This window comes from Telopea speciosissima, chromosome 2, assembly GCF_018873765.1.
Source record: "Telopea speciosissima isolate NSW1024214 ecotype Mountain lineage chromosome 2, Tspe_v1, whole genome shotgun sequence".
Taxonomy (NCBI): domain Eukaryota; kingdom Viridiplantae; phylum Streptophyta; class Magnoliopsida; order Proteales; family Proteaceae; genus Telopea; species Telopea speciosissima.
Genome location: NC_057917.1, coordinates 67879246 through 67894790, shown reverse-complemented (window position 1 = coordinate 67894790; position 15545 = coordinate 67879246). Strand labels below are relative to the sequence as shown.

At 40.2% G+C, this 15545-nt stretch overlaps 1 protein-coding gene across 2 annotated transcripts in view; it reads left to right on the top strand.

Moving 5' to 3' along the window:
* The first annotated feature begins 4185 nt into the window (after positions 1-4185).
* LOC122651738 overlaps positions 4186-15545 on the top strand; it is a 55252-nt gene continuing 43892 nt past the window's right edge. For both annotated transcript variants that reach the window (XM_043845252.1, XM_043845251.1), the window contains exons 1-4: positions 4186-4582; positions 5397-5513; positions 6298-6380; positions 9642-10072. In XM_043845252.1, coding sequence (XP_043701187.1) covers positions 4262-4582; positions 5397-5513; positions 6298-6380; positions 9642-10072 — 952 coding nt within the window. In that variant the 5' untranslated portion in view covers positions 4186-4261. The remainder of the gene's footprint in view (positions 4583-5396; positions 5514-6297; positions 6381-9641; positions 10073-15545) is intronic.

Below are 15545 nucleotides of genomic sequence, written 5' to 3'. Positions count from 1 at the left end.
GACCAAGTGATCCTATCTATCCTTAGGATCTAGCTAGCTATTGTCTTTTATTTCATTAGGACTAGTGTCCATCCTTAAGAACTAGTCTTGTTGTCTGATTCTAGATATCAGTGTTCCTTTCTTTGCTATGTTTCTTAATTCTGGGGCTTTGTGGTTGTATATATAAATTGATATTACAAGATTAGGAGGATCTTTTCAGCTTACTGAATTTATTATAAAATAAAAAGTGGCCAAGCCTTAAATACCAAGTAAACCCTGTAATTACTCTTTCATGTGTTCCATGTTGGGTGAAAAGGAAAAGGGAAAAAAAAATGTCATAATGCTTTTTTGGGATCAATACAAGTTTGTCGCAAAATACACAAAAAGAACCAAACCAGTTAACAAACTATGCTGAAATTATTTTTCCACAAGGTATTCAAATCTATAGTATATTTCAGAATTGTAAATTGTGGGGATTAGGAATGTTTTGAGCACGGACACATAGGGCTGCAACAGGGGACGGATTGGGGCGTGCCTTTTAAAACCCCAACCCAACGTACCCTACACTTAGCTAGGCCCAGGCCCGACCTGACCCTGACTCAAGGCTAGAAAAATCTAACCCTTACCTGCCCTCAGGCTGGGGCCGGAATAACCCTGATTGGTCTTGACAATTGGGGGGGGGGGGGGGGGGAGAAGAAGACGAAAGAAGAAATAAGAAAGAATTGGAAGAAGAATAGAAAAAAAAAAAGAAGAAGAAGATTGGGTCGGGTTGAGTTGGGTTCGGTCTAAGGCCTCAATCCTGACGCGGCCTGGCCCTGCCCTGACTCAAGTCTAAAAATTCCCAACCCTAATTTGTTCTCAGGCCAAGGTATCTCAACCTAGGCCCTATTCGGGCTCATGGCGGACCAGAGCGGACTCAGACTGCTATGGCCAAACTTGCACCCTTAAGTGACACTGACACATATCAGCACAACAAAACATGTATTGTAGTTATGAACAATGTGACATAAACCCAGTTCAACAAGTTATAACAACAACAATGGCGCAGCTACAACAACTACAATTATAGCAAACATTAGAGTAAAATCATGAAATAAAATATAAAATTAGCTAGGGAAAGACAAAGAGTAGAAGAAATACTTACTAGTTCAATGAAGTGTTTTACAAGAACCTACTAAACAATTCTAGGATTCAGGTTTCCGAAAATCATACCAAATGCTTATGGGAGACCCGAGGGAGAGGCCGAACACTGAAGTGAAGATTGAAGCAAGAGCCTGAGCCTGAGACAGCACAATGAGAGAGGAATTTGATATGAAGCCAAAATTGAGGGAGTCAAATAACTTCAAATCCTGGTTGGAGAATGTACGCACATGCATTGGTTAACCAACGTGTGGCAAAGCCATATCGGGTAGGGATTCCTCCAAACAGCTTTGTTATTATTATTGTTTACACCAACCTTTTTTAGAAGGGAAAATTATCAGCGACACCCCCTTCGATAACCCGTTAAATTAATGTAATCCGATTAAGCACCAAAATTTCAATTTTAACCCAAAATCTATCGGAATTAGTCTTTTAATTGCTAATTAGTGATGTCAGATGTTTTATTTTTAAAGATTATTTTGCCCTTCCCCTTAAAACAACTAAACCTAGTCTTCTTCTTCCGTAGTCGACTTCCCATCTCTGCAACTAGCACCGCTGCCCATCTCTCACCTCTGCATCCTTGCACACACTCACTTGGGGTGGATCTTCCAAGCCCCAAGTTCAAACCCAGTTTAAGTCGAGATCGAGGTTCGAAGTTCGAACCGAGAGAGAGTTGCAGAGAAATCGAAGCCTTATGCGTTGATGGCCCAATGCGAGGCTGTTGCTGATGAACTGAGTAGAGTTGCAGACAAATACTTTAGGAGTTGTTTTCCCTTTATATATTTGGCCGTACACAACAATTGAGAGTTGGATTTTTTGACCGAAATTTAAAGAAAGTGCTTACCGTGTGCTGCCCAGAGCTGGTGCGCAAACCCCTCTTTCTAGCGACATCTGCGACCAACCATATTGGTCATCGATCTCTATACCCTCTTTCTTTCAATCCAGGTTTTGGGTCGAAGGAAACCCCCTTCTGGGCAACCAAGTTCCTGGCATTTCATCCCTGAAATCATCCGCTGCTATTAGATTGAAACCCGTAATCACTGCTGGTCCTGTTTTACCGCCAGTTAATGGTTTCAGCATTGATCACTCTATTGTTAGGTGATGATTGGAACCAATTCTTGTTGTATTCAATTGGGTTTAATGATGTGATTTAGTGTTTAAAGTGCTGAATCGATTGGTTTTCATAAGGGAGAGAACTTTCTGTCAGCTGCGGACCTAGGTCCTCTTTGCCGGAGCCGGGACTGGGTTGAGAGAGAACGATGGCATTCGATTGGCGGAGGACACCGGATTTCAGGAGCAAGTCGAGGTCGTGGAGGATGGAAGAGAGGGAGGCAGAGGCCATATCAAGGTCACTCTGCAGGAGGAGCTTGCCGCCGATGTATGAGGAAGGGTCATGGCAGAGGTCGGAGAGGGTGTTTTTGGGCCAGATTTTGGAGGGAAGAAGCTCTCCGATTCTTTTTTTATTTAAATTTATTTTAAAATGTTTTAATATAGAGGATAGTTTAGTCATTTACGTTGCACTCAGTTATCCCGTTAGGTTTTTTTTTTTATGAGAAAGAAGAAAATATTCTATTAAAAAGTCAGAAACATATGTACATCGTACAAGAAACACCTTAAAGGAGAATTAGCTTTCATGGTAGTAGCCAAAATATGGGAACGTAGAGCAGCAGTCCATTGATTGTGTTGGAGGGAGATTGGGGTAATAGTAAAATTAGCGGAGTTACCCCCGTTAGTTGTTTTTGGGCCAAAATTGAAATTTTGATCGCATTAATTTATATTCTGGAATAAAATCTTTATTTCTTCTAAGCCGACGAAGGAACACCACCGCTGGCATCCCTCCCCAGTCCTCTCCCTCTGCTAAGTGCTAACCATCATCCCCCCTCCAGCGATAAGCCCTCCCCTTCCCGAAGCTCAGTATCCTCCCTTGCTAAGTGTTGGATGAGGGCAAGAGGTGTAGCCTGCGCCTCTTTCGCAGCGGTACAGCAGATTTGAGCGTTCGCCTCTCTTCGATAACTACCCTGCAGTTAAAAGTTTTGACGAGTTAAACAACCACAACGTACGTATTTCATTAAGATGAAGAGGTTAGGATGATAACACATACTGTAAGTTCTTGAGAGAAAAAATAAAAACTTTTATCCTTCCCATGAACTGACTTCGAGCCTTCTAAAGGATGGCATTTGAACCTTGTTTCCTGGTTATATATTTTAATTTGATTTGTGGGTTTGCAGATGGAGGGGCTGAAACATGGACTTGGTTTGCTTTCAAAAGGGACAAAGAGCTGAGCACACTGTGCATTCCAAGCTGACATGTTTGTGTGAAGAGCTCCCAGGTGCTTTCCAATCCTTACTCTCCTCCTTTTCCGGCTTCTTCTACCATCACTTTCCTTAAATCAATAAACTGTGTCTAAATTTGCACAAGAAGCGTTCTACGAATTGCCTTAAAGAAAGGTTTTGTAGTTTGTATGGGATATTAGTGAAATTAGAACTTTTCCCAGTTCCCCATTGCTAAAAAATTGATAAATCAGAGACTTAAAGTACTTGTTGCCAATCTGTGGGTTCTCCTGTATGTGTTTTGATGTTTTTACGTATTTGATGTATTGTGGTTCGGTCCTAAGCTTGATCAACTGCTGCTGTCTTTTCTTCTGGTAGTTTATAACTACCACAGTGTAACTTGTCTGGCATCCATATTGGTGCACAGGTAGGGCGAGCCCTCCTCTGATGGTCTACCCACCTGTCAAATTTCAATCCAAACAGAGTTTTCCATGTGGCAAAACAAAGATTCAAAAAACAGTTGCAAAGTCAATACATGGGTAAGACGGTTGAATGGCTCCAAAAAGAAAAGGAGGGGGGGGAGGCTATAATGACAATTATGTTTCCTTTCATATTAGCGATAATTAAGGACTATCTATTTTCAGTTTATGCTGCATACAACGTTTTGAAGAATTTAATTATTAGAGGCATTTGTCTAAGGGAGATACTGCTTATTTTTTACCTTTTATGCTTTTCTTTTATATGTCTTCCCCCTTGTTTTATTTTTTCCCTTTCTTTTGCCATCTGGGTTTATGACATTCGAATTCACTTCAAAAGTGCAGGAAGGAAAGGATTGTCTGTTTTATATAGTGCCCCTTTGACTGCACCCAAAGATGTCCGAGAGTGTTGAAACGGAATCTAAGGATATAGCTGAACAGAACAATAATGGCAAAAGGAAGATTCAGAGAAAGGTCAATGAAGGTTGTAATCCTGCAGTGGAGAGACCTCTCAAGAAAACATGTGTATCATTCACCAAGCCATCATATATTCCACGGCTGAATAATGTACGAACAGAAAATTGTGGTAGAATAACTCATCTTACTGGAAAACTCATGCGACAACATAATTGGAAGGAAGCAAGTGGAACCTTGAGCGTGGCATTGAAAGGGACGTGCAAGGAGACATCTCCAGTGAAGAATCGAATTAAATACACTGTATGACTGTAGGGACACTTTTTGCTGGTTACTTTGTTCCTGTATTTAGCTTCTGTACATTTTGTTTGATACCTTTTATAATGTGAGTGTCTGTGTAGGACAGGAAGTGCTTTGTCATGAGAACCACCCTTGTTTGCCAAAGTGCCATTCTAAAGTCCCTGTTCTTGGGCATTTGAAGTTAAGGTTAAGGGTGTGCAAACTGAATGCGCACTTGAGCACATGGCATAAATTTAGAAGACCATTAGTGCTGTTATGTTATGACTTATGAGAGCAGTAGACTATCCCTAGGGTATGTCTAGTGGAACATGGATTTCCTGTTTGTGGTTGAATCATAAATTCTTGTCGCTAGCATTCCCATTTTATGATTTTCTTGAAGAAAACTTGTTTCCAAGATGTCTGCATGTCTGGCCTTTGCATGATCAAACATGTACAGCACTGGTTGGTCTCACGAAGAGATCCTTGGTTTTCAATTCACCGAACTGGATAGTTCTAGCCACCAACATATACAGTTTTTTAGGATATCTAGTAGTGGGTCCGGATGTCCTTTCCAATATTGTCTCATCTATGACGCAAGTGGCTCTTGAAGAATGCCAGGTGCATCTCTGCCTGTTTTTTCTTACTCTCCCTGATGAAATGGTATATGTTCTAATCTTAGAAATCTGTCTGGGTAGCTAAGAATTTGGTTTCTATGATAAGCATTTTGACCTGGGCTTATTGTGCCCACATGATAAGCCTTTTTCACTTTTTGTTACACATTTCATTTGTAATGCTCAAGTAATTTTAAAGTAACTCATAGGTACAAATTTTTTGTTAGGCTGTGATGGAGCTTCTTAAGCGGCTTGACAATAATCATTTAAGCCTGGCAAAAATAAAGCACATCTATGAGATTTGGATGAGAAAGAATAGATCAATGAAGAATTGGCGAGCAAAGGTATGATTTGGAAACATTCGTTTTACCTTTGTCCTCCTTGATTCAATATTAATGTGATTGGTTCTTTTTCCGTTTCCCCTTGAGTATCGTACTTTGACTCATTCATGCAAATTTCTCACTATTTAGTTTGTGTGGGTAGAACTTTTATAGTTTTATGTCTTCATTGATAACTAAAAGGTTTTGGGCACTAACCTGGCTTCAAGTATTTATGCTTTGGTGTTTTTATGGTTGTATTTCTCCCAACTGAAATTATGCATCAGGAAAAAATCACATTCAGCATTTTACTTTTCACATCAAAATTGACATAGGCCATGATGTTATGGAATTCACTCTAATTATTGTGTCACACACGTATGAAAAGGCTGTACAACATGAACCCATGTACTTGGACACATGTTGTACAATAGGGTGTACTGGTCTAAAACTTGGACCACATTCATCTTACGTATTGTACAACATTTTCTTTATATATTATTATTATTGTTGTTGTTGTTGTTGTTGTTGTTGTTGTTGTTATTGTACTTGATGTTGTTCTTGTTATATATGAAGGGGAGGGTTCACCATAGAATTTATGCGCTGTACAAATATGTGATTTTGATACAGACAGTTCAAGTGTTAGTTGCTTGGTCAGTAATTTAAGACCAAGTGTGACTCGAATCCATTCTCTACGTATCTTGTTGTGACTTGTAATTTTCACTGTTGGGAAGCGTATATGCATCTTAATGCCTAGAATTCGTAGCATCATTTGCAGACCTTTTTATTCACTTTTTTGACAATTTGGCAGGATAGATATGTGATTCAACTGGAGTTTGTCCTTTTTTGTCTTACACAAGGGAACATTAAAGAAGCACATCAAGCTGTTATTTGGTATGTTTTTATTTTTAATTGGAGTTGTTGGGTATGCTGGATTAAATTGTTCAGCCTCATATGTGCAGTATGTCAACAAGTTGAGTCTTGAGCTATAAGTTTGTTGAGCCTTAAAAAAGATTGTATAACCAGAGAGTTTGCATAATTTGCTTGAATTTAGAAATGTATTATGATGCTTAACCTTATGAGCATGGTTCAAAATTTCGCGATATATCGCTCGGTAATTTCGACACTACCGAGACGAGATGGGCTTCCGAAATGAAAAAATTTCAAATTTCGTAGAAATTTCGGTATATTTCGAAGAAATACTTGTGTATTGAATAGTAAATTTTGGTAAATTTCGTAGAAATACTTTGTGTATTGAGTATTGAACTATTGACTATCATGGAGTTTATGAGTTATGACTTATAGACTTATGCACTTATGATTTTATGAGTTTAAATTTTAAATTTAAACTAAAGGCTACATTTGACTTTATTTTTGTTTCATTACTTTGTTTAAATTTCTTATTATGTCTTTTAGTACTTAAACCATATACTATTTATACATTAGGGTCCGACCGTATACTGTCAATCAAGGGTGCAAACACAAAACACCACTTTGAGTTCATTTTTTTTTGCAATATGAAGGTTTAAATATGTTTATTTAGCTTAAATAAGGGTGTACATGAAGTATTAGGCCTTAATATGGCCAAAAATCCACCGAGATGGAGTGCCGAAATATGACAGAAAAAATACCATATTTCGGCGAAATTTCGGTATATTTCAGAAATCTCGACCAGCCCGAAATGGCGAGATGAGACGAGATTTCGAACTATGCTTATGAGAACCCAATTTCTCTTGTTTGTTCCATAGGGGGCATCCCACGAGTTTGGAACTTTGGGTTATCCAGATGATGGCCACCCTACTAGTTTGGCATAGATCATGTTGTATTGTTAAGCCCTACTGTACTTTGGATAGCTGATTAGCTGAGGACTTGCACAAAATCAGGATGGTCTGGACTGATTTCTAAGCATGCCAAAATGACAGAAAACTACTCTAGGAGAACAGTAATATGCACTTCTGACCTAGGAAATCAGGTCACACAAGATAATTCTACGCATTACATATTTATGTGCCTTATTGAAATCTGTCTTTGTGTAAATGTTGTTCTCCTCTTTTCCCATTTTTTGGTTCAGACTATAAATATTTCCGAGCAATGAAGTTTTTTTGGAGTCAATATCTTGATACTCCATCTACATAAAACATGATGCCTAGGAATGCCATGCGGACTTCATGGGATGGAGTGTGAGTCTATTCTTTGGAGGGCATCATAAAAGGAGCTCAAATTGAATAAACCCAGAGAACCGCCTCCTCACATCAGCTGTTATAAGACTATCGGGTCCAGAAGTTAAAAGAATGGAATCGGGATCTGGATCTTATCCAAATCAACGTAGATCAGTGTGAATCAGCCATTTTTGGATCGACTGTGAATCGGCTTTATAAAAAGAAAAAGAAAAACGGATCATAATGTTCCCCTCTGATACAGATAAATCACCTAAATGGTAGAAATAAGCTTTGGGTTGGGTTATGTATGTGTTGGGCCATTTGTTCCCATGGGTTTTCATTGTAATGAGCCTCTTTAATGGGCCTATAATGTGGGTAGAGACTAGGTATACGGGATTAATTAGTTAAGTGTCTTTGTTTCTTTATTGTAATTAAGTGTTTTAGTTAGGCTGGATTAGGATTCTATTAGTCCAGTTCTTTATTGAGTCAGTTTCCTTTGTTATTTCAGTTTTCTAGTCAGTTTAGGTTATCTTATTAGTTAAAGGTTATGTTAGGCCTTTCCTTTTTAGTGTAGGAGTCTATTTCTAAATCTTCTATTTAAGTTCGTAAGGGAGGCCAGCATTGTACACGAATATTGATTAATAAACCTATAGCTTTGCTTGCTTCTTCTCCTTTGAAGATCTCTTGTGTTTGATCAAGAAACCCCTTGTGTGTGATTGGTGTCTGATCCAATCGAACACCTTGCGGTGTGTAGCCTGGATGGATTGCTCAATTGTTCATGTTCTGAAGCTACTGTTCTAGTGCTGATTCTATCGATTTCTCTACTTAATATTCTGCCATTGGCAGTATGTTCAAGCTCTGCAATTTCCTGCACTTCCTACTCTATTGTAGTTTCATATATGTAAGGCTTTTTTTGCATGAATTCTGTGTAAAACAATCTAACCATTAGAATAATCCTATATTTTGATCAGTTGTTCATCAACCCTAATTAGAAACTCGATTCCAGTTTGGTGCAATTCTAACCCGCTGATATTGATTTATACCGAAATCCCTGTTTGACCCTTATCTTTTAAATTGTATTCTGTCCTTTTAATTACTGATTCTATTTACTGGTTTCTCTAATCTGAATGATATTGCTGAGATTTATAGTATATAATCAGAATTGATTACTTCAGTACTGAAATAAAACTAGAACTAGGACTAACAACTCAAACTGAAACTAAGACTAATAACTCAAAGTAGAACTAGGATTAACTACTTAAAGCAGAACTAGGACAGACTTATACTCAAAGTAGGAGTCACAGGAGGAGGAGAGGAATCTTGAGAATCGAGATATCCTCTTCTCCCACTGGACCCGATATACTTCAACAATAAGGACAGTCCATCTCTGAACAGGTCACACTCGAGCTGCCTTCTCGATCTGGGAACCAGTTAGTCAGTTATCTCTTCATATAACTTGGCAACAACACATTTATGAAGTGCTAATGGAGAAAATGGAAAGGCTTCCATCCAAACCCCATCTCTAATCCACCTGGCTCCGTATGTCAATTACTACTATCTTATACAGGGAACATTGATTGTTGAACTCATTTACCAAATTGGATACACTTCTCCATAAGGTTTCACTCATCTCAATAGCTAATCCAGTTTAGTTCCAAATATTTGTAGCGATTTCCCAATTGCAACTTAGTTTATCAGCCTAAAGGGTCCTATGATGACATGCAAAATACTGTATTTGATATTTATACTTGTGTGGACTTCTATTTTAACCATGTTCCAATATCCTAGTAGATTAAGGATATGGTAGTTTGTTGGCTGGTGAATGAGTAAGTTGTCAATCTTGTATGATGTTGGAAATTTTACTCCATGGTACATCTTCTAGGAAGTAATGCTTCTTGTTAGCAGAAAATAGAAAAGAAAGTTTTTATTACATTAATGCATCAGAGAGATATTTAGGACAATGCCATCATAGTTAATTGTGATGTGTTTTTCCCAGCCTCATGCAGGAAAGTGAATATGGAAGTGACCCAACTCTAAATATGATGGTTGGCTTGATCTTCTATCAACTTTGGTATTCTACCATCCAAAAAGACATGAGATTGAGAGATTCTGACAGAAGTGACTCACCTACGACATTAGAGATATTTAGAACATGGTCTGTCGACCCTGTTGAAGATTCAGATTGTCACAAAGCAGCTGATATGCATGAAGAGAATTCTCCCGCACAATGTGATTCAGAAACCTCTATTAGGATCGATAAAAAAATTTCTGTGGACAGTTGTAACCCACAGAAAAAGAAGTCCCGTCAAAATATACAGCCACAGGGCTTCTACATGGAGGAATCTGCTGAACAGAATGCAAATGACGAAGCGCCTTTTTCTTATCGTGATGACAATTTGATGCATGAATCCATTTTTTTTGCACGAGGTGAGTTTGGCTTCCTTACAGATTTGTCTGCTATATTGTTATTGCTTTGTATGCTGATAGGGTTTTTACCATTTAGTGTTCAAAATTTTTAGGAAATGGGTTTCTTTCTGTAGTACATGAACAACAAATCTTAAATGTTTATATTTTTACATGTTGACATTTGTATCTGTTAGAGATATAGGCCAGAATACTGTAGGGGTATTCTGGTCCTTTCCTCCTTTTAATTTTCTTCTTATGTTATTTCCTTTGTTTATACTTATGTCAGCTATATATGGGCATAAGTGTCTGTGTAATTCTTTTTTATTAGTATAAATAAAGGCTTAGGGAATCATATTGATTCACTTAAGCACATTAAACCATTCTATTTCTTAACATGGCATCAGAGCAACGACCCTTCTGATTTTTTTCAAAACCCCTGTCCCTCCCATCGTGTTCTCTTCCCTTTCCCTTCTCTCTCGATTTTTTTTCTCCCCCTTCTCCTTGCTTCTTCTCCTTCTCTAAGGGCAGCACTGCAGAGGTGATCCCATGATCTGGTTGCTGCCCCTTCCCACCTCTTTTATCCTTTTTTCATGACCTAAACATTTTCTCTCGATGGCTGCTGGTTCCACCTATTGCGCTAATTAGAGTTTTCTTTTTTTTTTTGGGAAGATCAGTCCTCGATTTATTGGGCCTGCTTCTCCTTCTCTTGGAGACTCTCCTGCGACATTGGACTGCTACTATCGAGACTCCACCAGCAACTGAAGACTCTATCTCCCAATCGAGACCTAATTTCAGGTTTTTTTCCTTCAACAAATACCTGAATATTCTCGGTTTTGGAGATTGGACTGCTTGCGGCTCCTGCTTCTTTTGGATATATTTTTTTTCTTCTTCATCCAAGACATTCTCTGAAGTATATTGGCCAGCGTGGTTACACCTTCTTCAACAATTTTTTTTGGGATTTCCCTGCCCCATCGATCTCTGTTTTTGGGTTTTGTTCCATAACCCTCACACACTCGGTATTGGGAAGGGCTCCTATTTTGCTTCTGGACAGATCTTCTCTTCATTATGGGTGACTCCACTGATATTTCGACTGCTACATCTGATCTGGTTAGCCATGACAAATCTGATTTCCGTGATCTCCATCCTAACCCTATCAAGTTAGACGGCAGCAATTATCTTTTATGGTCTCGATCAGCCTCTTTTGCTATTGCTGGACGTGGCCTCACTGGTTATATTGATGGGACTATCCCTATGCCGACTGCCCCTGGTACTGCCAAGACTCAATGGCTAGCTAACAATGGTCTTCTTATGTCATATTTTGTTGGTTCTATGAATTCAGATCTAGCCCAGGGTTTTCTTCTCCTTGATACTGCTTCTCAGATTTGGGCAGCATGTAAAGAGACATATGAGCAGCTTGGCAATGATGCTCAGGTATATGAGCTTCGCAAAAAGGTCCTTAATACTACTCAGGGGGGCTTCATTGTGTCCAAATATTATGCCACTCTCCGCAGCTTCTGGCAGCAATTGGACCATTTTTCAGATTATCACCCTGATACGGCCAACGTCGCTGCCTATAAGAAGCATGTTGACAAGATTAGGGTGTATGATTTTTTGGCCGGGTTGAATGTTGAATATGACCAGATTCGTGTTCAGGTGTTGGGCCATTCTCCTTTTCCCACACTTGAACAATCCTATGCCCTGGTCTTTTTAGAAGAAAACTGCAGGACTGCTATGTTACATCCTCCTGTTTCAGACAGATCAGCTCTCCAAACTACTGCCCAGGCTCCTGCTGCCCCAATTGGGCCTTTATTTGTTGGTAGTTCTCCTTCGGGTCCTCTTACCTGTGACCACTGTCATAAGCCTTATCATACTAAGGACAGGTGCTGGAAGCTTCATGGGAAGCCGGCTGACAAGAAAAAACCTAAGAGCAAGGCAAATCAATCTGAATCTGTTGATACAGCCCCGGCTACAGACATTGGTCTATCCAAGGACGATTTACAGGCTTTCCTGCGTATACTAAGGTCTTCCGCTGCTGCTACCTCTACTACTTCTGCTGTTACTGCCAATTCCTCAACTCCTTTAGGTTCATATTTTGCTCGGTCAGGTATCCCTTTTGGTGGTCATTGTGCTTCTGTGGCTTTACATCCCTGGATCATTGATTCCGGGGCTACAGATCACATGACTGGTACTTCTAGCTTATTTTATAGATATTCTCCCGCTTTTGGGAAAGACAAGGTCAAGGTGGCTGATGGTTCCCTTTCTTCCATCTCTGGAAAAGGAATCATCAATTGTACTTCCAACCTCCCTTTGTCTTCTGTTTTACATAGCCCTAATTTTACTGCTAACCTCCTTTCCATTAGTAGTATTACTCGTGATCTTAACTGCAAGGTAATCTTTTATCCTTCTCATTGTGTTTTTCAAGATCTGGCGTCTGGAAAGACGATTGGATTGGGTAGAGTTCACGGTGGGCTGTATCTGCTTGATGATGGTCATCTTCTTTCACCGCTACCTTCTCCCCTACATCAGAACTCCTTGGACTCTTCTGAACTTTACCAATGGCACTCTAGATTAGGTCACCCTCCATTAGGCATTTTAGCACATATATTTCCATCTTTGGTCACCACATGTAATAAGGATAATTTTTTTTGTGAGGCTTGTGTTCTGGCCAAACAGACACGTGCAACTTTTTCTTTATCTAATAAAAGGAGTTCTTCTTGTTTTCATTTGGTGCATTCGGATGTTTGGGGACCTAGTCGTAAGACCTCTATCTTTGGCCATCGTTGGTTTGTCTCCTTTATTGATTGTCATTCTTGGAATACTTGGATTTATCTTTTTCAGTCTAAAAACCAGGTTTTTTCGTGTTTTCAACATTTTCATAAAATGGTCCAGACCCAATTCCAGGCCACTCTTAAGGTTTTACGGAGTGATAATGGCATTGAATGTAAGGAATCCCAATTTAAAAAATACCTTGCTAATCATGGGATTATCCATCAGACTAGTTGTGTTGATACGCTGGCCCAAAATGGTGTTGCCGAAAGAAAGAATCGCCACTTATTGGAAGTGGCAAGAGCCTTAATGTTTGCTCGGCATATTCCATCCCAATATTGGGGTGATGCGGTTCTTTCTGCCGCTTACCTTATTAATTGGTTACCTTCCCGGGTTCTGGATTCCCGTAGCCCATCTGACATTTTACTTGGTGATTTCTCCTTTGTGGTTCCTCCCAAAGTCTTTGGCTGTGTCTGTTATGCTAGGGATACTCATTCCCTTGGCAAACTTGAACCTCGTGGGTTACGGTGTATTTTTTTGGGTTATTCTCCAACCCAGAAAGGCTACAAGTGTTACCACCCTCCTACCCGCCGTACTATGGTCAGTATGGATGTGGTTTTCCATGAAACCCTTTCCTATTATTCCTCCCTACCTCTTCAGGGGGAGCGTTTTAGTAAAGATGTGGTTCCTACTCTTGGGTTTCCCCTTTCCTCATCACCTATATCCACCGACCATCACTCCCCGGCTGCTATCCAGCCTCCCGAGGCTGCTGTCCTGCCTCCCGTGGCTGCTGTCCCTTCACCTGAGGGGAATCCAATACAGGGGGAGACCATGGAAACAGATGGTGGTAATGTTCCTATTCAGGGGGAGCTGACTCCAGTACAGAGGACCATTCGTAACTTTCAGAGGACCATTGACAATTCCACCATTTTTACTTATAACCGGAGATGTTCTAACAGAGGGCAGAATCAGACCACTGCAGCACCAATACCCATCCAGTTGCTGCCTCAGGATCCAGATCCTCCTTCTCCTGGTGAGCCCTCCTCTTCTGATCTACCCAATGCTCATCGCAAAAGTACCAGGACCTGCACTTTACATCCTATTTCCCGTTTTGTGTCTTATAGTTCTCTTTCTCCCTCTTTTCGTACATTTGTTTCCTCCCTTTCTTTTGTTTCCATTCCTAAAAATTGGCAGGAAGCATCTACAGATGGGAAGTGAAAGGTAGCAATGTTGGAAGAAATGAGAGCATTGAACAAAAACAATACGTGGGATCTTGTAGTTCTTCCTCCAGGGAAAAAACCAGTGGGTTGTAAATGGGTGTTTGTGGTCAAACAGAAGACAGATGGTACAGTGGATCGGTACAAGGCACGTCTGGTTGCTAAAGGCTTTACCCAGACGTATGGCATTGACTACCAGGAGACTTTCGCACCGGTAGCAAAACTCAATACTGTACGGGTATTGCTATCCTGTGCAGTGAATCTTGGATGGGATCTTCAGCAGTTGGATGTGAAGAATGCCTTCCTCCATGGTGAACTAAAGGAAGAAGTATATATGGACATTCCTCTAGGTTTTTCAAGTCCTGCTACCAAGGGAAATGTGTGTCAACTGAAGCGTGCACTCTATGGCTTGAAACAGTCACCTAGAGCTTGGTTCGGTAGATTTCACAAGGCTATGTTGTCCGTGGGTTACCAACAAAGCAATGCTGATCATACCTTGTTCATCAAACGTGTGGGTGCTAAAGTTACTCTCCTCATAGTCTACGTTGATGATATTGTAGTGACCGGTAATGATGGTGATGAGATCAACAGGTTGAAGCTATTCCTTGGCCGTGAGTTTGAAATTAAGGATCTGGGGACTTTGAAATATTTTCTCGGGATAAAGGTTGCTCGTTCTTCAAAGGGTATATTTCTGTCTCAAAGAAAGTATGTCCTGGATCTACTATCTGAAACAAGGCTGCTAGGGTGTCATCCTTCGGCAACTCCCATAGAAGCTACGACAAGACTCAAGGAGAAAGAAGGCTCACCAGTTGACAAAGGTCGTTATCAGCAGTTGGTGGGCAAACTTATCTACCTATCTCACACTCGACCAGACATTGCCATTGCAGTGAGTATGGTCAGCCAGTTTATGCATGACCCTTATTCTTCTCATATGGAGGTCGTCCTTCGCATCTTACGATACTTAAAGTCTGCTCTAGGACAAGGGATACTCTTATCTCCCAATGGTCATCTGAAAGTTGAAGCATACACTGATGTGGATTGGGCTGGTTCAAGTGATAGGAAGTCCATCTCTGGATACTGCTCTTTTGTTGGTGGGAACCTTGTCACCTGGCGTAGTAAAAAACAGAATGTGGTGGCCAGGTCCAGTGCTGAGGCTGAATTTCGTGCAATGGCTCATGGTATCTGTGAATTGTTGTGGCTTAAGGGGCTGTTGCAAGATATTTGAGTTGTTGTCCAACTTCCAATGATGTTATATTGTGACAATAAGGCTGCCATAAGCATCGCTCATAATCCTATCCAACATGATCGTACTAAGCATGTGGAGGTGGACAGACATTTCATCAAGGAGAAACTTGAAGCTGGACTTATTTGTGTTCCCTATGTGAAGTCTACTGATCAGCTGGCTAATGTGTTCACCAAGGGGCTGACTAGCACAGTGTTTCATCCTTTTCTAGCCAAGTTGGGCATGTGTGACATTTTTTGCACCAACTTGAGGGGGAGTGTTAGAGATA